This window comes from Atractosteus spatula, chromosome 12 (assembly GCF_055471065.1).
Source record: "Atractosteus spatula isolate fAtrSpa1 chromosome 12, fAtrSpa1.hap1, whole genome shotgun sequence".
NCBI lineage: Eukaryota > Metazoa > Chordata > Actinopteri > Semionotiformes > Lepisosteidae > Atractosteus > Atractosteus spatula.
The window spans coordinates 2,404,507-2,425,647 of NC_142717.1; the positions used below are offsets into that span (position 1 = coordinate 2,404,507).

Sequence of the window (21,141 nt, forward strand, 5' to 3'; positions counted from 1 at the left end):
ACTCCTGGAATTCATGCAGAGAACATACCTCTTTCTCAAATAGTCATTACAGAGAATAATGCAAAAGAGCCTCACGAACGTCTGTCATGAAGCTAATTCCCGCATGTGGACCCTTTGGTTCAGTTAATAAAAAATATCCTGTCTTAACTGATTACAGCATCTCACAGCTGACCGTTTTAGGAAAGTTGAATGGGTTGAGGAGCTAGAAGACGCAACCTTTCCTCGTGATTACCTGTACTTGAGTAGCGTCGTGCTGCCCACACACACCTACGCCAAAATACTGTATACATTTCCGGCCTGTGGATAAGGGATGAAAGGTTACGTTGGTCCCAACCACAGCACGTTTTCGAAAGGATTTTCAGTAGCTTTGGATTGTAAGTATGAAATAGAGAAATTTTTGTAGTATAACGCTGTGCTTGATTATTGCATTTTTAGGGAAAAGGCAACACGGGTCATTTTTACGAAATTTTCTGAGTTCATGAAACCCGAGCCAGCTGTTCTAAACCCGGAGCGAAGCACATTTTGTGTTTGAACAGGTAAAGGGACACGCCCTGTTCTATCGATTTTCCTTCGTGAGGCAAACCAGGAAGAAAGACGCACAGCAGGAAAAAAAAAACTTTGAGCTTTACAGGCTGTTGACAATGTGCAAACTGTAAAAGCAGTGTGGCCCAAGAAAGGAAGGGACGTCGCATGGGTATTTTGTTTTCAAGATCCTTATGAAGTAGTGCAATCATGAGACTAACTCCAAGAGTCTCCGCCGCCTTGCTGCTGGAGATACTCGTCTCGCTGGGATTGCAGATCGCAGGTGAGTACAAGAGGTATAAATGGCAGACGTCAGAAGAGAAAGAGGGCTTTGTTACAAATTACCGGATACGTCTGAACAAGCATCATTTTCATTAACAGCAACAATAACATCTTTATATTGATACCATTGTCACCACAAGGTATAAGGATGTTATGTTACAAATGTTATCACTTAGGTGACAAGAATTAGTTACATCCGTTTATATATAATACATATATAACAACTTTAAAGAAGTGTTGTTCTTTGTATCTTTTTTGAAGTTGACAATTTAGAATTAGTAACAACAACAACAACAACAACGTTCCTTTGCTTTGGGGGCAGAACAGGAATGATACAATTGGGCATACAGAAATAGAAACCAAATCTCCAGTCGCCTCAGAGGAAAGAGGAAAAAGTGGGGACATCACCGTCATGTGTCTCCGAAAGGTTCATATTTTTAACTCGGGGACGGAGAGCCCAACTCGAGTCGTGCGGTGGTCCGCAGTCTTGTTTCTGATACAGTGTACAACAGCACTTTAAATCCAGGCTCCTGTTATTACGGAAAGATGCTATAGATATTCCAGAATATGGTTCACCAGAACATAAGATCTTAAATGATTCAAATTCCACTAATCACTGCTAAGAAATCTTTGCAGTCATTTGAGCTGTACTATATTGTTGTTGTTGTTGTTGTTTTTTTGGCTGAAAAAAAGTTCTCTCTGCCTATGAAAATAAGCTGTTAATAAGTATTCTGTATATTCAGTGTAACAGCTGAAGAAAGGCTATCGTCAACTTTTACTAAACTAAAACAAGATAATATTAAAGATAATGGCAAATTTCTTTCCAGAATTGTAAAAATATTGTAAAATCGAAGTTATTTTTCAATGATTTGGGATTCCTGTGACACTTGGCTTTGGTAGCTAATTTCAGATCCAAAATCAATCAGTAGCCTTTGTTAACACGTAGAAATGCAAACTTCACTTTAAACGCACCATTTTTCTAATTACCTTTTATATTTTTACAATGTTTTGTTTTACATTTTGAGTGTTATACAGCATTTTCCAGGTTTATTCTAAACCTTGACGAACTCCAAAACCAACTAAAAAATGATTTAACTTCAGAATTAAAGTGTAACCCCAATAGTTCTTAATGTCTAAAGTTCAGTTTTTTTCATACCCCAAAATTCAGTGTTTTGGGTACCCACACTTCTTGAAGGGGCATTGTTTAATACCATAGGTTCTTAGAAGTCTCGCAAGGGGTCTTTGGACAACCTTTGTGACCTGTACTTGTGATCTGCTTTCTTCAGCTCATAGCATGACACTCCTTTCACTTAGTTTCATATCAGTTCTAATTAGGACACCAAAACAAGCCAGTTAAAAACAACTCCAAAACAGAACAGATCCATTTCTGTTGCTCACAAAATGAATGCCTGCCATTCTTTTCAACAGGAATTTCACCTATCTGTGCTGACCACGTTACTGGTGAAACTTTTGATATGCGTTTCTTTCAAATACACCATCCTGTGGTCCCAGTTTACTTAGGATTCAATTATTTGCTAGCAGGTGTTTATAGAACCCTGCTACACTCGCCACATTCTTGCAGTCAAACCTGAATGTCAGTCTGGGAGACATTGTATCCTGATGATGACGAGTGTTCTGGAGATTCCCAGTTGTTGTCCCTGGGAGTTAGACTCCCAAACCAAGACCAAAAGTTTATATTTAAGTTCACAAAAGGTGAAAACATTTTCTTATACTCCTGTATTGTCTTTGTTTTTTTTTAATTGCATTGTACTGAGGGTACAGTATGGATAAAACTGGGGCGATTATATAAATATGGCTTATGAACTATGACATTAAAGTTTTTAAGAATGTGAATTATGTTTAGATATTATAGTCCCCCCCCCCCCCCCCCGAAATAATTCAAGATTTAATATTTGATTTTTATTTACACCATAACTTTTTATTTGGTGTAACAAAAATATTGAAATAACTCAAATCCCCGAATTTCTGCACTAACACTGTTGTGGAGTTCTGTAGCTACACCGAATAAGTGTATCACTTTGCTCTTCTCTAATGTCTGTGAATCTGCTGGATCAGGATATTTGTCAAATATACAATTTATTTGTTGATAATGTAATTATACTGGAGGAACATTCAAACAACCTCTTGTGTAGTTATGCAAATCCAAGCACATCAAGATGACACATACAAATTGGGAGATGCTGGGAAAAGTCCAGACACCTTAAAAATTGCTTTTTATTTTTCCAAAAAAGGAGAGGTACAGGGAGAAAATAGTCAACAATCAATTTGTGGCAACCAAGAATTCATCAGTGCGTAGACAAAGTAAGCATAAATACGGTGTTTTATAAATTAAGACGAACAACTTTGTCCAAGCCTATCTAGATGACACATGCAAATTAAAAAAAAGTTTCGTGAAGGACAACTACTGCAGTTTTTGGAGTTGAGTGTTGATCTGGTTCTGTGATTGACAAATAACAAATTGCAGACAATGACAAAAACTGGCCAAATAGAAACCTCCAGTCTCCAGAAATAGTTAATGGGTGCCGACGCTCAAATGAGCATAATGTGAAAAGACAGAAACGCCAGCACGGGTTGGAAGTTTCCTTTCCTTTTTCAATAAGGAAAAGGACGAAGCAGTGAGCCGATGTTTTTAATGGCAATGAAGCCTTCATCAGGTTATATACAAAGGAAGCACAAACGACAGCTTTATAAATAATGGATATCGATATTGGATGTGTGCGATGCAAATTTTAAGTGTGGTAGTTTGATGGATGCATCTGTGCTTATTAGCCCTACGTTCTCCTCCTGCTTCATTTCTATTCAGCTGCTGTAGCTGGGGAAAGGTTATATAACTCTTGGAGGTTTAGCTCGAATCTGAATTCCAACCAGTATGAGGTCAATGTGTTAGATCAAGCCTTAGCTTAGGAAAGTAACATGTCGGATAGGTTAAGCTTTCTTCAGTTTTCATTGTCCACACTGTCACACACTGTCCACAAATTGAAGGCTCAAGTGGTATTCAGTCAAGCTTTGTTTACACCCAGAAAAGCCCAGTTGTAGTGAAACTGTTTTATCGTATCACCATATTACAGAAATGAACAGCACAATAATTCTACGAACCTCTAGCTATTGAAATAATATGGGCAATGTGCTGCAAGTCTAGTGTTTTTAAGCCCCGGCTGTACCCAGGTTAAACCCAAGGATCCACAATACTGGAGCTGCAGGGCTGGTGCGCTCACAGGTTTTCATCCCAGCTGAACCCTTTCTGAGCTCAATCATTACTGCCTTTTTTATTGGACAGTTTTTCCGCATGTCACTGATCTTGGTGGTGCTGCTGATATTTAAACAGGCCTGGCAAACATGCAGACTCACTGGCCCTTCAGGGGCAGGCCTGGGGAGTCCTGGAGCCACTGTGGTACTAAACACCGTTGCGCCGTGCTAAATGAACTCATCCGCATGTGGAAATCTAAAACAAGCTTCAAAACAAACTGCAAATTTGTAAACTTTATTGCTCTTTCTTACAATATACTGTACAATAAGGGAACAAGTAATAGGTTTATTCCATGCTGAAAAAAAGAAGAAAGAGAACACAACGTTTCGGCCGTGGAGCCTTCTTCAGGTGTGAGGAGGCTCCTCACACCTGAAGAAGGTGTGAGGTGTACTGTACAATAGGTGTACTGTACAATAAGGCCAATGTCAGGTGGCCATAACATACAATGTTTGGTAAATAATGTCATTCAATCTTTAGTTCCAGTAATGAAGTGTATCTCATTATGTGAGCGCTTGTTCTGAAACCGGTGTGTTTAACTTACTGCAGGTGAAATGGGTGTACAGTGCTCTTTTAGAAAATCCCACCGATTGTACAGTTTTCCTGAAGGGTTTGTCATGCTGCTTCACGTACCCCAAAGTATGGGACTCATACTAACATACTGAAAATGAACGGCTGCTTATTTACCTAAAGAGAAGAACCTGCAGTTGTCCATTAACAATAGTAAAGGTAATAAAATTGATCCCTCTTGATGTGCTTTTGTTGCGACAGTGGAAAACAGTTCAAATTACAGTAGATCGCTTTGATTTCTTTTCTCCTCATTAGTGATTTGTTAGTTTGTTTTTGTTTTACGAGAACTGTGAAAGACAAATATAGACTCTGTGTTACCTTGTTAAAAAGTGTAATTATCTTCAACAGCATGGTTAGCTAGCTTGTACTGGATGCCCAGATTGTTTGGCAATGTTTTTTCAGTGCTGTGTGGAGTGCTTGGGATGTTATGTTTTGTCTTGCATTGAAAAAAGCTTTCATGTAATCACATCTCTGCATAAAAATAGCTTTTTAAGCTTTTCTTTATGGAGTGTGGATAGAAAATGTTGTTTTACTGTAGTAGGTCAAATACATTCACAAACACACCTATCACACAAGCCACCTGTTATATGAAAAACTGTCAATTTATTCATCATTCAAGACTGAAGCAACAAACAAATGTAAAAATTATTATTAAGTTATTATTTTCTTTCAGGGATGCTCACTTACATTGCTGTTCCTTCTTTATAAACATCCCAAGTCACCTTGGATGTGTTTTGGACAAAGGCTGCAAGCAAATAGTTCCTTTCATCTGTAAGGGATAGGCAGATGTTAAGGTACATGCCTTGATTTGTAGTGAAAATGTAAAATGTTTTAACTTTAACAGCCTGGTCTAGGTATGCAGACAGAGGTCTTAGTCCAGATGTCGTTGTACTGCCATTGCCTGTCGATCAGAACTGCTTTTGTGACCACGAGTAGTTGTGTGCTCATTGTGGGTCTCTGTAAGATGTTAAAAAAATAGAATGATTTGGGCTCAGTGCGCTTTCAATATGGTCAGGAGCCTACACAGAATCAGCTCCTGGTTAGTCATAGAGGAAGTGTTTTGCGTAATCGGTACAGCATGTGTTCTGATGCGTGAATCATTGTGACAGGCCCATATGTTTCCTTTGTTCTTGTGTGTGTGTGTGCTGTCCCTGATGAAGGGAAGACGGGAGACTGTAGGCAGATTGTAATACGGATGCGTTCCATTTGTGTTTCCAAGTACTCTTATCGTTTACTGTGAAGAGGTGCTGTATCAAAGGTGGAGGTGCACGCTGCTGCACCACAGTTCTTGGGCAACGGTGACGCTGAAATGAGACTCGGAGTGATGTCAGCCCTCTAGACTCTCAAGAGTGTGTAAACCCAGCGCAGTGAAGAGCTGTGCCCTCTGGGGGGGAGGGAGAGTGCATGGTGTCTCACGGTGCAGGCCGAGGCTCTTGCAGTGACGTTGTTCCCCATGATCCTCTGGGGCACCTGAACCCCCAGCAGCAGTGGTCTGGCCTTTTGTTTTAGTGGGTATGTTGCTTAACTGTGGCGTGCTGTTGGAGCACTTCGAGGGGCCTGGAGCCAGGTTTGAACTTCTACTCCCACTACACCAGCAAGAGGATCTGAAAGCCCACTTTCAGAAGGGAAATTCTGAATTTTCCCACAGTGATCAATTCAGAGAAACTAGCAAGAGATTTCCTGGTAACTAGTCAATAGAAAATTAAACAGGGAATGTGTGGTTAGTTCTAGGTAAGCTGTATAATAAAGGAACTAATGAAGGCCAGTTGCAAAGTTGCTAAGGCCAGCGTGTATTCTTCTCTGTGTGTGGTCATGTTCTGCATTCTCTTTGATTTCTAATGAGCTCTACTTCATAACGCACCTTTCAGAAACAGTAATGCACAATAAAAACAGGGAATATACCATTTTATTTTTGCAGTTAAAACAGGGACCCTAGTAGCGCTGCCTCCGGCTGGTCGCCGTTCAGCACGTGGCTCAGTCAGACCCGTGTTTGGAATGGTTGTGTTTCAGGATGCCAACAGATGAGCGTGATCCCTGAGGCAGACACCAGAATCCTCATCGGCTCCTCTCTCCCGTCGCCCGATTGCAGCGTCTGCCTGTTGGGCAGTGCAGCAGGTCCGGAACGAGTGTGCTCCCCCAGGCAGGCCCTTCGACCAAGGCAGGCTGAGACGGTGCGTTTCAGCTGCCCTGATCCACAGAATTTCTTCACTGTCGAGTTTCAAAAGGAATTAGGTGAGGAGGCTGTTTTTAATTTACATTTTCCCCTTCCCCGTTGAATATCACACATTATGCCTCAAAGCTATGATGACAGATGCATGTACTGTATATTAGTCTACTGTGTGTATTTTTCCATTCGCCAATCCCCTGTGTGAATATTCAATGACTCACTTACATATACAGTATCTTGTTGTTTTTTTTTTACTTTATGGACTAAGTGGCATGACTGTGAATTAATATTTTTTGATACTTGGCTTATCACTAACAGCTCTTTTAGTGCTGTACCTGTACAAAGCAATTACTGCAGTTTAAGTTATATATTGTTTTCTAGGTAGATTTAACAAAAACCTTGACCTGGGCAACCTGACCACTAATTTAAAATATGAGATAAAAACTGGGGGGTTTATTTGATTCTGATCAGGGTTACAGGAACTCTTAGACCTAATGCTAAGATTAGACCATTCGTTTCTTTGACTTATGCTGGGGAAGTTGTTGATACTTTTATTAAATCTTGGTTTCACAAATGCAATATTTTATTTGATGAACATGATTCCTTGCCTACACTGTTGTCCAAACTGCAGCTGCTAGGCTCCTAGGATAAAAAGAGCCCAAATAACCCTTTTACTGGCATCACTGCCCTGTATTTTAGCTACACAACAGACTTATTAACAGAAACTAAAATTCTGTTACTGACATTTAAAGCCAAAAGATTGATCCTGACTGTTTGACGGAGATCTAAACTGGAAGCAAACCTAACAAAGAAAGGATAAGCTGTCTTCTGTCGTAATAACCTGTTTCTGAGACCCATTTTTTACGGGAATCCAGTGTCATTTAATAAAATCTTGATTAAAGACATACATTTTTAACATGGCCATTTTAATATGATTTTATTGCATACTCGTTTTTAGATCAGTATTAATAAATACACTTTCTCCTTATGTTATTTTTTATAATATAGCTGATACTTTGTTTGGTGTAATTAGACTTATTTTTACAAATTTCTTTTCAAAAACATCATCTATTTTTTTATTCCCATTAATGATTCATTATCTTGTACTGGTGCACGGCGAAAACATAGCTGTCCAAGATTTACATCAATAGCTCATTGAGCACATACTATTATTTATATTCTAAACAGTGAGCGATTGGTATGTTCAAACAGTAGTCTTAAATGATTACACAATCTAAATATGATTTTAATTACGGCAAGGAAAACAAAAGAGGCAATTGTGTTGATTAGGTATCGGCATGATTGATAGTTGCTCATCTACAATACAAGCTGTCTGTAGAAGGAGAGGTTCTGCTACAATAACAGACTAGTCCAGAGAAGCCAGGATACTGGTTCTGTGGGAGAAAGCCTGTGTCCTTGATATTGGAGGATCATCACAGTGGTCCAGGAGAGTCACGTTTGTCTGATCCAATTATATTCAGGTACTGCAGTGTCTGCAGAATTCTGAACTAACCTGTGCATCAGCAGAATATAGCTTAATACCTTAATGAAAATGATCTGCACACTCAGGGGGAAGGTATTGAATGTTGAGGGGCAATGTTGCCACCTCCCATGGGCCTGAGCACGTCTGGGGTCTCAGGAGAGTTGTAGTTACAGATGGGTACGATCGTTCCCTGGGCAGACACGAGGGAACAGTGTGTGTGTAAATATCCTGTTTGAAAATCTTGTCCTGTTTCTAGAGTGCAGTGAGATCTCCTGCAGCAGTGATGGCGCTCGGATGCAAAGCTCACTCTTCACAGAATTCAACAGGACCTTCACCTGGAATGTTAGAAGTCCGAAAGGGAGAACTTTCCAGCTGGATTTTTCAGGAACTGGGATGAGGCAGATTTTGCCTTCTGAGAGCTGCCCTGACCTTCACAAATACACCGTTCTTGCCCAACTCCCCAGTGGACTCGCACAGAACTGGACATACTGCAGGACTGGCTCTGATTCTCAAACAGAAGACTTGATCCAGGCTAGAGTGTCTCTCCAGCTTCCCTGGAAGCAACTGGTGGATCTTCCTGCGTTCAAAATCACTAGCAGGCCTAGAACTAAAAGTAATCTCGTACTCTATCTTCTCGAACTCATGCCCCACTGTGTGTTACTAATGAAAGGATGAAAATGCTTTGAATGGTCTATATCGAATGAATGTTCAGTATCTTACCTTCATTTTTCCTTTAGTGCTGTATTTCAATAAAATCAGTTTACATGTTCTTTGTTAGGACGATAATGCAGAAATCTGACAGATTTTAAGTTTAGCAATCATTTGTGTCCATTATTTACGCTACATAACTGGATTTCTTAATGACTTCGTCAAAGTTAAATGGTGCCTTTTGTCCTGAAGGTTGTACCAGCTTCTCTTATATTTTATTTTAGAAAGACGAGAGGTTGCTCTCACTACTGATGCCAGCACCTTCATCACCCTAAGCAAATTGCAGTCGAGCTCCAACTGCAGTGTTTGTACTGGGGACAGCCCAAAGACGTGCTCCTCAAAGGCAGAGCTGAAAAGGAGTGTCAACGCGACTGTACGGTTCACCTGCACGAATCCTCAGGATTTCTTCACTGTTGACATCAACAAAGAAATTGGTAGGCAATCAATATCTTTGCATTTATTGTTCGGGCGTTTTTTAGAGCCAGTGTAGGAAAATGTCTTATAGAGTTTACTAAAGCATGTGAGCTTTGTTGATTGTTTATTTTTTAATTTTCAGGGTTTTCCAATCCACTCTTCAGTTGTAGTAACACTATTAAGTATCTGTTCAGGTGGTTTACTTTGTTCTTTTTAGCCTCATGAATGGGGATAGCATTTTTTAAACTGAGGAATGTTTCCCCCCCCCCATCATCAAAAACACTGCTCAGCAACTTCAGTGCTAAATTTAAGGCATTACGTTCTCAAAGTAAACTTAAACCTGTTCTTTCTTACTGTAGCTTTCTTTTTATAGGCTTTTTAGCTTCTATGGTGCCGTACAAGTTATTGTGAAAGCATCATTACCGTTGTCTATGACAGTTCACCAATATCCCCTAATGCTGTTTTCTTGTTCTATTAGAATGCAATGAGACTTCCTGCAGCAGTGATGGTTCACAGATACAGAGTTCGTTCTTCCCAGACTTCAACCGGACCTTCGCTTGGGATCTTAAAGGCCCGGGGAACCGAGCTTTCCAGCTGGATTTCTCTGGAATTGGGCTACGGCAGATCTTTCCCTCGGAGAGCTGCCCAGACTTTCACAAGTACACGGTCGTGGCCTACCCTCGGATTGGACCCACCAGCGTAGGAGTGTTCTGCAAGAAGGGCGTGATTTCCAGAATTCAGGTTCTGTACAAAACTAGAGTGTCTCTGCGGGTCCCGGGCAATACAACCGTGGAGCTTCATGCCTTCAAGGTTTCCACACTATCTTCAATACGAAGTAAGCACAGACAGCTCCTATCATCCTTCTGGCATACGGGAATTGCTGAACTGTAAATAAGGGCGAAAGTTTATACTTTATGTATCGCTCATGATGTGTTATGTTGAATTAACCTTACGTGACATCTTAGAAGTTGAGCCTGGGACATTAAAGACAGGCTGACAGCACAGCCCTCACTCGCCCTCCCTCTGCTGTTGCTTTTTCATTCAGTTTGTTTCATTTATTTATTTGTATCCTGTTAAGGACCACGAGAAATTAATACACATTTCATACTGTGCTAGCAGTGTAGAAATGGCTTTTCTTACCGGGACCCTCGTGACCCTGTACTGTCGTCATCTGATGCACTGATCTCATTATATAAGTGTCTTTGTGTATTTTAACATCATTTTAAGTGAGTATTCGCTTCACATATGGCATACACCTGTACTTTATTCACATCCTGAAGGGAGAACTCATACAGTACTACTATGTGCTAGAAAGAAAATGTTTTCCCATTCTCAGGGCTGCATTTCTCCTTGCGAATGACAAGGTGTGTCCTTGAGCTTTAGAGCCTGTTATGTGCAGCGCCACTGTCCAGGATGTTTAGAAAACATTTAACATAATAGAAGGTAAACGATACTGTAGTAGAGTGCTTTTTAATAAAAGGACTGAAAGACAAAAGTCTCAGCAAGCAAAGAGGCCACTTAAAACCATCAGTTAGTATCAGGGATTAAAGAGCCCTGCAGGATCAAAGACCAATAGAGACCGTCCCCCAAAACCAATGTTGGGAACAAGGGTCAGCTTAACTGTGGCAGGAGGTGCCAGGGTACTTGGTGGAGGACAGCCACGCAGAGTGAAATTCATGCCAGTTTCACACAAGTCAAGAAATGCTTTCTTCAATTCTAATGGAAAACCTTAAAATGAAAAAAAGGTCTGGGAATGGTGTCACCCCTGGTTGGGAACCACTGCTCTGCACCATTCTTCCGGTCTAAAGTGGAGTTCTGTTTTTTTTTAGAAGACATCGACTATCTGTTTGTAATTGTGATCCGGTAATGGTATTTACTCTTCTTGGGAGACAGTGGTGCACATGTGACGTTGAGCTCTGTGTCCTCTCGCAGAACTCGCCATAATGGAGGTGGACCTCCTCCCCATGTCAGCAATGAGCTTCCTTTCTCCGAACTACCCCAGCACTTTTCCCGACGATGATTTAATGACGTGGAAGTTCAACGTCCCCGCCAAACACAACTCCAGCGTCAGCTTCGTCAACTACACCGAGCCCACCTGCCTGAAGAAGGAGGTGATGGTGGAGTACCAGAGAGCCTATTCGAACACCTCCTTCGGGAAGAGGCTGGGGGATAAACAGACCGTAAGCAGGCCCGGCAACTTCAATATGTCACTGCGAAACTGCGAAATGGAGCAGCCAGGTCCGGGTCTTTCACTACACTTTCAAGTTACTGTGACTAGCAGCAGGCATCCAGGTAGGCCACGTGCACGATACCACATGTTTGTTTTTGTAACATGATATTGTCAGCTCTCATAAGATCCCGGGTTTAAATGATGAGTCGGCTATCAGAAAATGCGACATTCCATGCAGCTCCACTCTAGAGCCCAAGAACATCTGAGCACAGTGACCCTCCAGGACTGCAGCTGAGCTACCCTGCCCCTAATGCCAGCAATGTGATGTTAATAGAACCAGTGCACGTGATTGACATTGAGTAAAACTGCCCTGAATATTTTCACGCACAGAAATACTGCAGCGTTCGTTCTGGCTTTCCCAAGATTCTAGAGTTTTAATCCAAGTGTTGCATTCTGAAGCCAGCAGGACATTTTTTTTAACGCTATCTTGACCATTTTTTAAAAAAAAATCTACAGAGTAGGTTTTGAGAGCAGCCCTGGACAGTAGCATGTTTTAAAATACAGGTTGCTGGCCGTATTGTTTTTCGTACGACAGGTACTTCCAAAGGCTGATTTTATTGAAACAAAGGGATAGTCATTGAATGTTGCAGCCTACAGCCATAAAGCAATCAGTGAAGTAAAGGCATTTAAACCCAGTTTATTCTCGTAGAATGTTTGCAGGTTGTCATCAATATTAGCTGACTAGAATGACTAAAAGCTAGGACTCCTTATTAGGTTAGGACTCCTTAGGTGATATTGTGCAAATCTAAATGTCTCTCAAGCAGTGTTTTAACAAATGTAGTTTAGATGTTACCCAACCCATTGGAAAATCCCGGATTCAATGCAAAGTCACTGTGCTTCTACTTCATCTTATTTCACCCAAAAGGAGTTCCTGATTAAGAAGCCAGAATCCTATCCCAAATAATAAGAGTCCTATGAAGCAATGAAAGCAATCTCAGTGCTTTCAAGTCACAAAGTCTAAAACTTCATATATATGAAAGGTAGTGAGTGTTCGTACAGGGTCATACCGGGTCCTTCCCTAAGCCTGTGGACCTCGTCACTTTGGGCACTGCTGAGAGAAGGAGTTCTTACTCTTCCAAGAAGCAATGAAGCCTCTCTTCACAAGTGGGGCTCTGTGTTTTCTGTTAGTAACTGGAATTGCAAACAGCTACAGTCTGTTTTCGTGCCAGTGCTGTTGCCATGAAAATGAAAATGCCTGGCGAAGCAGTACAGTATCTGTGGCAGATGCCGTGGGTAGATTTCCAGATTCAGCTGAGCCGGTAACTACAATTTGAGCATTTGCCTGACCCAAGCTTTGAGCTAAGATTGGTTATTTTCCTCTGTGTCTTTCTTTCATTAAAATAATGCATTGGTGGGAGGTGGGGTGGGGGGCTCCTTGATTGACCCTTCCTGTAAATAAGCTCAGTGCAGATTGAGCTCTGTGGCTGAGGGAATTTCCAGGTTCAGGATGTGTCACTAGCCAACGGGAAGAGCTGATCAGGACGCTCTTGTGTTTCCGTTCTGGAACTCCCCCAACCTTGATGTGTCACTCCTTTTTTTTAAAAGGATGAGATGGGATTTCTCAAAGAAAAAGTAAAGTAAAGGCATACAGTCAAAAGTTTTGAAAACAAAACCAAGTTTTCTTTTCATTCTGACTTTCTTACCCACGTATGCCAACTTTTGCTTCCTAGATTTTTCATTTAGGGATTTTATTTAGGATGATGCTTGCCAGGTTTGAGGTTGTTTGCCGGCCCATTTCTTGAGAAGGTGTTTTGGAAAGGTTTCATTGACTATGTAGGTCAGTCGGCCATCTTGCTTTATGCTGGAATATACTGTATGTATAACCTGAATTGCATTCTCCCAAATAGTTTAGAAACCAGTGCCCGCTGTTCAAACAGCAAACTGGAAGCCAGTCGATCTCTGAAAAAAATTTGATGAAGCCAACAAGGCCTTCGTTTATGCAAGGACACGTTTCAGTTTTAATGTTCCAGAGAGGCTGCCCGTCAGAGCCAATAAATCTACAACTTGCAAAACTACAACAAGAAAAGCAACAGTTTACAATTTCAAAAACGTTTTTAGCAACAGCTTACAATTCCTACGGGTGTGAAATTAAAAGACTGGAAATCTTTTTTTTTTTCCTTATGTATACAGCACATACTGCGCTGTCCACTCCATAAAACAATTGATTCTGGTAAGAACTGTGGAAATCCGTTCACAAAATCTGTGTGTGCCTGTGCATACGACAGACTGTATGTAGTTTTGGTCAGTGTTGTTTTTTCTGTGTCTCTTTGCTCCACTCCAGGTTGTCATGTTGGTCTGTAAAGTTTTCAGGTTCCAGTCTCATATGTTAGACTACATTTTCTCTACAGCAATCTCACAAGATTTTTAAATTGGAAGAATCCTGATTTTTTTCATCACCTCAAGAATAAGGATCTTATTCTCTTCTTTGTTTTGCCCTTTCAGGCACTTTTAGAATATTGAATTTCACATTGCAATTCAAATAGGCTTTTCACAGTATCTGCAGTTGCAATGCTCTAAGTAAATGCAAAAGAGTTAAAGTGACCTAAAGGTTTACACAGTACTGGGTGAGTTTATACAATATCTGTTGTAAATACAAACAATAATGGGGAAATCTCTGGGCTTATTGGAAGGGGGTTTATGAAATAAATACTGTAGCAACAGATGTGCTGATTTATTTTGTTTAATGTAAGCAGATTTAAAAAATCTTTCCAATGACACAGCAAGAAATGTCCTGCATCTTGGATCTATCCAAAAAAGGCTTGATGAGCTTTAGTGTTTTTGTTATGCAAGCACTTCAACATTTGTGCATGTGTTTCCAATTCTAGTGCTGTGCATGGTGGACCTGCAGACAGAGAAAGGCCTGGTTGTTAAGATTGACAAGGTGGGACAGAATTCAGACTGCGAGATGAAAACTGACTCAGTTCCTACGCAAAACATCGCCATGCAGTCTGGAAATAAATACAACCTTTCCTTCCTGGACTGTGGAAAGCAAGATCTCACCCTGACCATCACCAAATCCATAGGTATCCAGCAACTGTCGAGCTGTCTGTGCTATGATAGTGTGCTTTCTCATTAGAATTGTTTGAGTGGGATTTAGGCCTGCCTTTAACCACACCATAACCTTCTCAGTAATCCAAAATTCATAAATCAGTATATGATAGTAACTCTCAGTGGCTTTGGCTGAAGAAACCTCTCACTAAAAGACATGTTTAACATTTGCGGTATATTTGTTTGTGAGTGTTTGGAATTGATCCATTAAATCTTTTTAAATCATGCCTTAGTTGGAGGTTTTAATGTTATCCAAATTTTCCAAGACAATGTATTACATCTATAGAGTAACCAAATTGCATCTGATACTGTTAAGTGGTATGTGTCCATGCTAATAACCACAACCCTGATTCTTCAGCAATCTGTTTCAGAGAGATTAAATTGGATGTTATGTACCAGTGGGGCAGCACTTCAAGCACAGTGTGCTGTCTAGCAAAATACAACTTGATTAGAAGTGTCAGGGTTTCCCTCTCAGAACAGAGGCTGCTACTGTATGTAGAAATGATCATAGCAAATATCTCATTACAGTGCAGCTGTATCTTGGTAGACTGAGAAATCACTTTGAATGAATCTGTGCCTGTCAATGTTCCAGAATGCCACGCCTGGAAGGACTGTTCTGCTCAAGGGGTGCTTCTCAATGTGCCCACACTTGAGTCCTGTCTGCCCGTCTCCCCACAAAGCATAACCTGGCACCTGATAGCCCCACAGTACGGAGCTGTGGAGCTGACACCAGGCAAGGAAAACCTGAGGCAGTCTCTGCCTGGGCAGGAATGCAACGGGAACTTCGCTTACATCATCACGGAGGAAGATGGATCAAACGTGGGGACATTCTGCCAGCAAGGACCCATCGAGAAGGTCCAGGTCCATGCTAATATCTCTGTTACCATGGTAGCCAGTGGCAAGGATGACCTCAGCAAAGCACTGGAGCCCCCCTTCAATGTCTCCTTCACAAAAGACCTCCCAGGTAATGTGCCAGCTGTGAGTCGCTCAGTCCATAGCTCTGACCGAGGCGCTTGTTCGTTAAGGCCTTGCTTCTGTCATTTTCTATTGAAAGGCAAAAATACATTCTTGACTCAAACGGAAATGAATCCCATTTATCTTTGGAATTTAAGGCAGTAATTCTGAGAAGGTATCTATTCCACCACGATCTCAGAACCATTTCTTTTAAAAAGTATACTCCAAAAGATCCTACAGGTAAAGAGATTCTCCACTGCTCAACATACATGTTCTGTTCATGTATTTAATTAACAGAAAAATGCATTTTTTCTTACCTATATATTTATTTAAATGTAGATCTAATTTAGCCTACATCTGCTTTATTCCATGGGTGTGCTAGCCTTATGTGATAATTATTAAACTTCCCAAGACCACAAGACAATACCGTAGGCCTTTCTGTACTGTTTCATATTCAAGAGGAACCTAAATCCAAGTCAAAAGTATTGCAGAGAACAATCGCTGTTTATTTAGCTTGCAGAATTGCATGCATTTTAGAATAATCTAGACATAAAGTGATTTTTTTAAAGGTTATCATTCAATTGTCATCTTTTTGCATTTAAAAAAAAACATTTTCAATACTTACAAAATCATTTGTTTAGTTACACTCTGTGGTAAAAGTGCAGTTTGTCACATGCAATGTGAGATGTCAGAATTGCAGGATCAGGATTAATGTAGCACAGATGTTTTTGGGTCTAGTGCCCTTAATGAAACTGTTCACAAAGTGTTCTTCTCTTCTCTCTACAGAGACCTATGTATTTACCGTCTCCCCCAAAATTGGGGTTCCAACCCTTCTAGCAACCCCTAACTGGCCCAAAGGGATGAAGGAGGCGACAACGCTGTCCTGGATTGTGTCTCTCCCACCCAGATATCGCGCGGATCTGGAATTCCTCAATGTCTCCCAGCCACAATGCCACAACAGCCACACGGAGATCAACGTGCAAACCCAGGACGCAAAGGAGGAGATGTACAGCCGCCGGGAAGACGAGATGGCTGATTCCTACCTGAGCGTGCCCGAGAGCTTCTGGTTCAACCTGACCAACTGTCAGCCCGAGTCCCAGGACAGCATCTTCAGCGTGCAGAGCAAAATCACACTGCAGAAGAAAATGCGTAATTGTTCTCATTAAACATTACCAGCCTTTTGTTGTAAATGGAGAAGGATACCATCCATCCATTTGATCTGTTTTATCCAGTACTGGGTTACAGGGGAGCAGGAACGGGTGCAAGGCAGGATACACCCTGGGTGGGACGCCAGTCCATCACAGGGCACACACGCACACACCAGGGCCCATTTTCCCAGAAACCAGTTAGCCTACCAGTATGTCCTTGGCCTGTGGTAGGAGACCCATGTGAAGAATGGGAGAACATGCAAACTCCACACAGACACCAGCCCAGGACTTGAACCCAGGGCTCCAGGGAGGCAGTAGTGCTCACCACTGCACCACCATGATGCCCCTGAAGAAGGAAAGCAGTTTCCCATCTTTCATTCTTAGCTCATAGATTTTTTTTTCCAAACATTTTCTTTACAGTAGTTTGTAGTTCCAAATAATGAATTTGGAAATGTGGGAAAGTGTATCAATGCGTATTGCCCTGAGGAGGTGGTTGAGGAGAAAAGCAAAATTCTAACTGGTATAAAATAGGTTTTAAATCAGTTTTACTTTTCTCCAATATATAAACTTTGAGCTTAATTATCCTGCAAACTAGGCATTATAAATGAATTGTGTTCATGCACATTTGTTTTTTCTGCCCTGCTCAGGGTGTGCCCAGAGTGAAGAACGTGGTCTCTAATTCACATGCTTTCTTTTCTTCTCAGAACCTCTCTTGAGTATAATCCTGGGAGCTGTTGGTGTGTTATTGTTCCTGTCATTAATCGTTTTAATTGTCATCTGTGTGATAGTAAGGTCAGTACATTCCACATTCTAGACTTTTTTTTTTTACATCAAAAAACTCTGTTGGAGATCAGGGTTTGTTTCTGTTTTGCTCCTTTTTGGTCATTTTAAACAATCACTTTTATTTGTCATCGGGGGAAGAAAAATCCAAATGTCATATTACCTCATAAACCTGTTTTCTTTTACCCTGTATTGCCCCTGTTTTAACCTTTTAGTAGTCCCACGTGTCACTGATCTCCAGAGGCAATTTCGGCCTGGAAGGATGTTCATTAAACATTTTGTAATAACTTTGTGAATATAGACGGTAGAGGCCTGGTTCAGGGCTTGAATTGAAGCTAAAGACCTTCTTGATTTTTTCCCAATGTAGTCCATGATTTTGGTGTTGCCGTTTCTTTAAATCTTACAATTCTACACTGAAATGGGAAAACAGTTTTCTTCTGTTTAGATGCAGTGGCACCACACTTCCTGTTATTCTTCCCCATGATAATCCATGCCTCTGCTATCGCGCTCTCTGTCTCTCGCCGCCCAGGAAGAAGAAGAAGAAGCAGAAGGAGGGGGTGCCACAGGTGTCCATCTACAACCCCAACGGGAACTCGTTCTTCCCCGGGCGCGCCGCGTTCCCCAAGCGAAGGGCGGACAACGAATCGCACATCTACGCTGCCATCGAAGATACCATGGTGTACGGCCACCTCCTCCGAGAGCACAGCATGACCTCTCCTCCGGTGGACATGTATAGGACCTTCAAAGGCCCTGTGGGAGATGTGCCCCTGGCTGCTGACGTTAAAGACCTGGACCTGCAGGTGGACGTCTACAGACCTTTCATTAGCCCGGCGAAAGAAGCTCCACCCAGTGCCTCTAATGCCACTGGCCGGGGAAATAGCCTGTCCTACGTGGACCACCGCATGGTGGATAATGAGCTGTACACCTTCAAGGCCAGCGGAGATCCCACATCGCTGCCTCTTCCCGACACGGAAGAGGAAGCGGAGACTCAGATGGAGAGAGAGCCATCGATGTAGTCGGATCCTTTCCAGCAGGCGTGCCCGGCACTCTCCCAGGAGGGACCAGGACCACCCCACTTTTTGTGTTCTTAGTCAGAATGTATTTGAAGACTCGTTGCTGTGGTTCTCTGGGAAGGTTTCAGAGGTCTGCAACAAGAGTTGAGAATGTCCATCGTATGCCTATGAGAATACTTTTTTTTTTTTTAAACGTGGGCTGTTATGTCCCAGCCAACGCTGTTGTAACACAGGCCATCTGTTACTGGGGTGTTTTAGCTGCGTTAACACTGGTCTGCCATGGAGGCTGGCATTTCTGTGCCCAGGTGAGTTGGGTATCACCTGCTTGTGTCAAGAAATGTTACTAAATTCTGAGCTGATCCTGAAAAAGAAAAATCTTGCTTAAAATTGTTAAAACAAGCTTATCAGATGGGGTATTCTTATTTATTTACTCTTTGGTATTTATAGTCATCTCTCTGTGGCTCCGAATGTGTATTTGCCTTCATGTTTAATAGAGGTCTTTCTTAGTTGCTTTTGAGATGAATCTGCTTTTCAACGGACAGATTTCCTTCCTAGAATACAGCTCAGCTAGTCTCTGTGTGGTGAAGAAACTGGTTGGCTTGGATTGTTTAACATTACGACTGTACAGATGTTGTTTTTACTTCACTCTTTTTAAAGCTTGGCAGACATGATAATGCACATAAACATCTCATTATTAAATTTTTTACTGTAATATAATCAAAACCGCTTCATAGTTTACAAAATGCTTGTTCCTTGGATCAAGAGTACTTCATAATTGTTTTTAATTATTTTCAGCAAAGAACTAAGAAAAATTAAAATGGGAGATATATTATGTGCATAGATTTCCTCCTTTTTACCTTCTCTAGTAAAGTGTGAGTGCATTGTATAAAATGTTTTCATGTTCTTGATTTCGATTCAGACGTGATTTGAATGTTGGGATAGCACTGCTAAGCACAATGGCAACCAGGAGGTTTGACAGCCTGGCTGTTGGGAAAACGGTAAAAGGTTCCTGCTGACAAGACACGAGTCTCCTTCACCCACAGTATACACTGGTGTAGGATGGGTAAAGGGATGGATATTAACCAAAGATATTTGGTTAATGTGTAAGATAATAAATATAACCTTGTGCTTCTCTGGAGCAAGGGCTGTTACCTGGATTTTAAAGACCTTCATGTTACTCCATGAACTCCCCAAGTAGGCACACGAAATGTGTGTTTTAAGGTATCGTATTTAGAAAGCTCTCCTTGGACGTTATTACTCTTCAGTGCAGCAGGGCTCAGGGGAACAGGCTGTGAGGTTTTGTAAGCCCCGCGATCCTTGAACTCTCAAAGGGAGCCTGTGAAATCAATTCAAGGACCTCAGACCTTGGTCTGAGAGTGCATCTTGTCCTTTGCCATTAAATCTTTTTTTTTAAATATGTCCAGGTGAGACTTTTGTCAAATTCCAATTTAAACATTTTTATTTTTGGCGATACAGGTGTGGCCTGCAGGTCTCAAGTCAGTGGCCCTCCCATTCTTTTAATAGCGGCGAGAGGCTGAAGCCCTAAAGCTGAGGAGGTCAGTCAGGAGAGTGTTGTCGTTGGGAGTCCACAATCCATGAGAGTAAAGAAGGGGTCAGCTGTGCAGCAGAAAAGGATTTACTCTTTTAGCAACTGCTGTGCTAGACAATAGCTGGACTGCCAGAACAAATTCAACTTGATGTCTGGGTTATTGTGTGTTTGGTTTTACAGATTTATGTCCTTTTTGTGTACCTTCGTAAGCTTTTATATCATTCTGTCAACAGCAGTGAGCAGTTGTGAAAGCCTTACAGGTAAACAAAACTTGGGGTGACCTGCCTCCGTTTGGAATACAACCTTAGCCGAATGCCTGTGTCTCTTTATCTTGGAAGCAGGGAAAGCTGTGATCATGTAATATCTGTAGCAGTTTTCTCATCTCTGTAATGACAAAGATTGCACAATTATGTTTCCTAATGTCCTGGCTTTAACTGTTTTAAATGGCTGTTTTTTAAATGTTTTGGAAACAGTTCTTTATTCTTTGTTGTTAATCTACGCATTGTGCTCCAAGAATGTTTGGGATTAACAGAAGTGGTATCTTGAAAACACATGGTGTTGATGGGATTTCACATTTTTTTCTGTGTAAATATATTTCCTCCATGTGTTTTTTTCCCATTTGTCTTTAAGATTTTTTTCAGAGAGAGCTCTCTGTAATGGATATAAAAGTGTAATTTAGAGCAGTCCCTTTTTATTTTCATAAAGTATGTTGCCTTAACTTATTCTACATGCATTGTTTTTACATATCTGATTAATAAATGAATCTATAACAAATATGAAAGATGCTGTGTGAAACTAGTGTCAAACAGAGCAGTTTGGTAAGCATCGCACATCGAAGTTGTAAAACTTCTTGCACAGTCGTATACTGTACTTAGCACATGCTGTATACACCCATCAAAACCGACTGTCACTGAAGACATATTGAGACTGTTAGATCATCAGTACGAAAGGTAAAATGAGTGAAATTGCGTCGAAAGAAAGTTCAAATAAATGCAATTGTATTAATTA

General features: G+C 41.2%; 1 protein-coding gene across 1 annotated transcript; it reads left to right on the forward strand.

Moving 5' to 3' along the window:
• Nucleotides 1–548: 548 nt before the first annotated feature.
• Nucleotides 549–20,916, forward strand: LOC148822538 (CUB domain-containing protein 1-like). The gene is made up of 11 exons (XM_088929638.1): nt 549–805; nt 6,650–6,871; nt 8,546–8,902; nt 9,222–9,431; nt 9,890–10,246; nt 11,344–11,703; nt 14,467–14,664; nt 15,282–15,653; nt 16,430–16,792; nt 17,496–17,583; nt 18,101–20,916. Exons 1-11 carry the CDS (start codon nt 733–735, stop codon nt 18,585–18,587), a joined length of 3,087 nt encoding a protein of 1,028 aa, XP_088785764.1. The 5' UTR covers nt 549–732; the 3' UTR covers nt 18,588–20,916.
• The last annotated feature ends 225 nt before the right edge of the window (nt 20,917–21,141 follow it).

What these genes read in the sequence shown, in the direction of transcription:
- LOC148822538 (XM_088929638.1), top strand. Translation starts at nt 733, where the DNA reads ATGAGACTAACTCCAAGAGTCTCCGCCGCCTTGCTGCTGGAGATACTC. An exon ending in TGACATCAACAAAGAAATTG is followed by an intron (nt 9,432 to 9,889) that starts GTAGGCAATCAA and finishes TTGTTCTATTAG; the next exon opens with AATGCAATGAGACTTCCTGC. An exon ending in GACTAGCAGCAGGCATCCAG is followed by an intron (nt 11,704 to 14,466) that starts GTAGGCCACGTG and finishes TTCCAATTCTAG; the next exon opens with TGCTGTGCATGGTGGACCTG.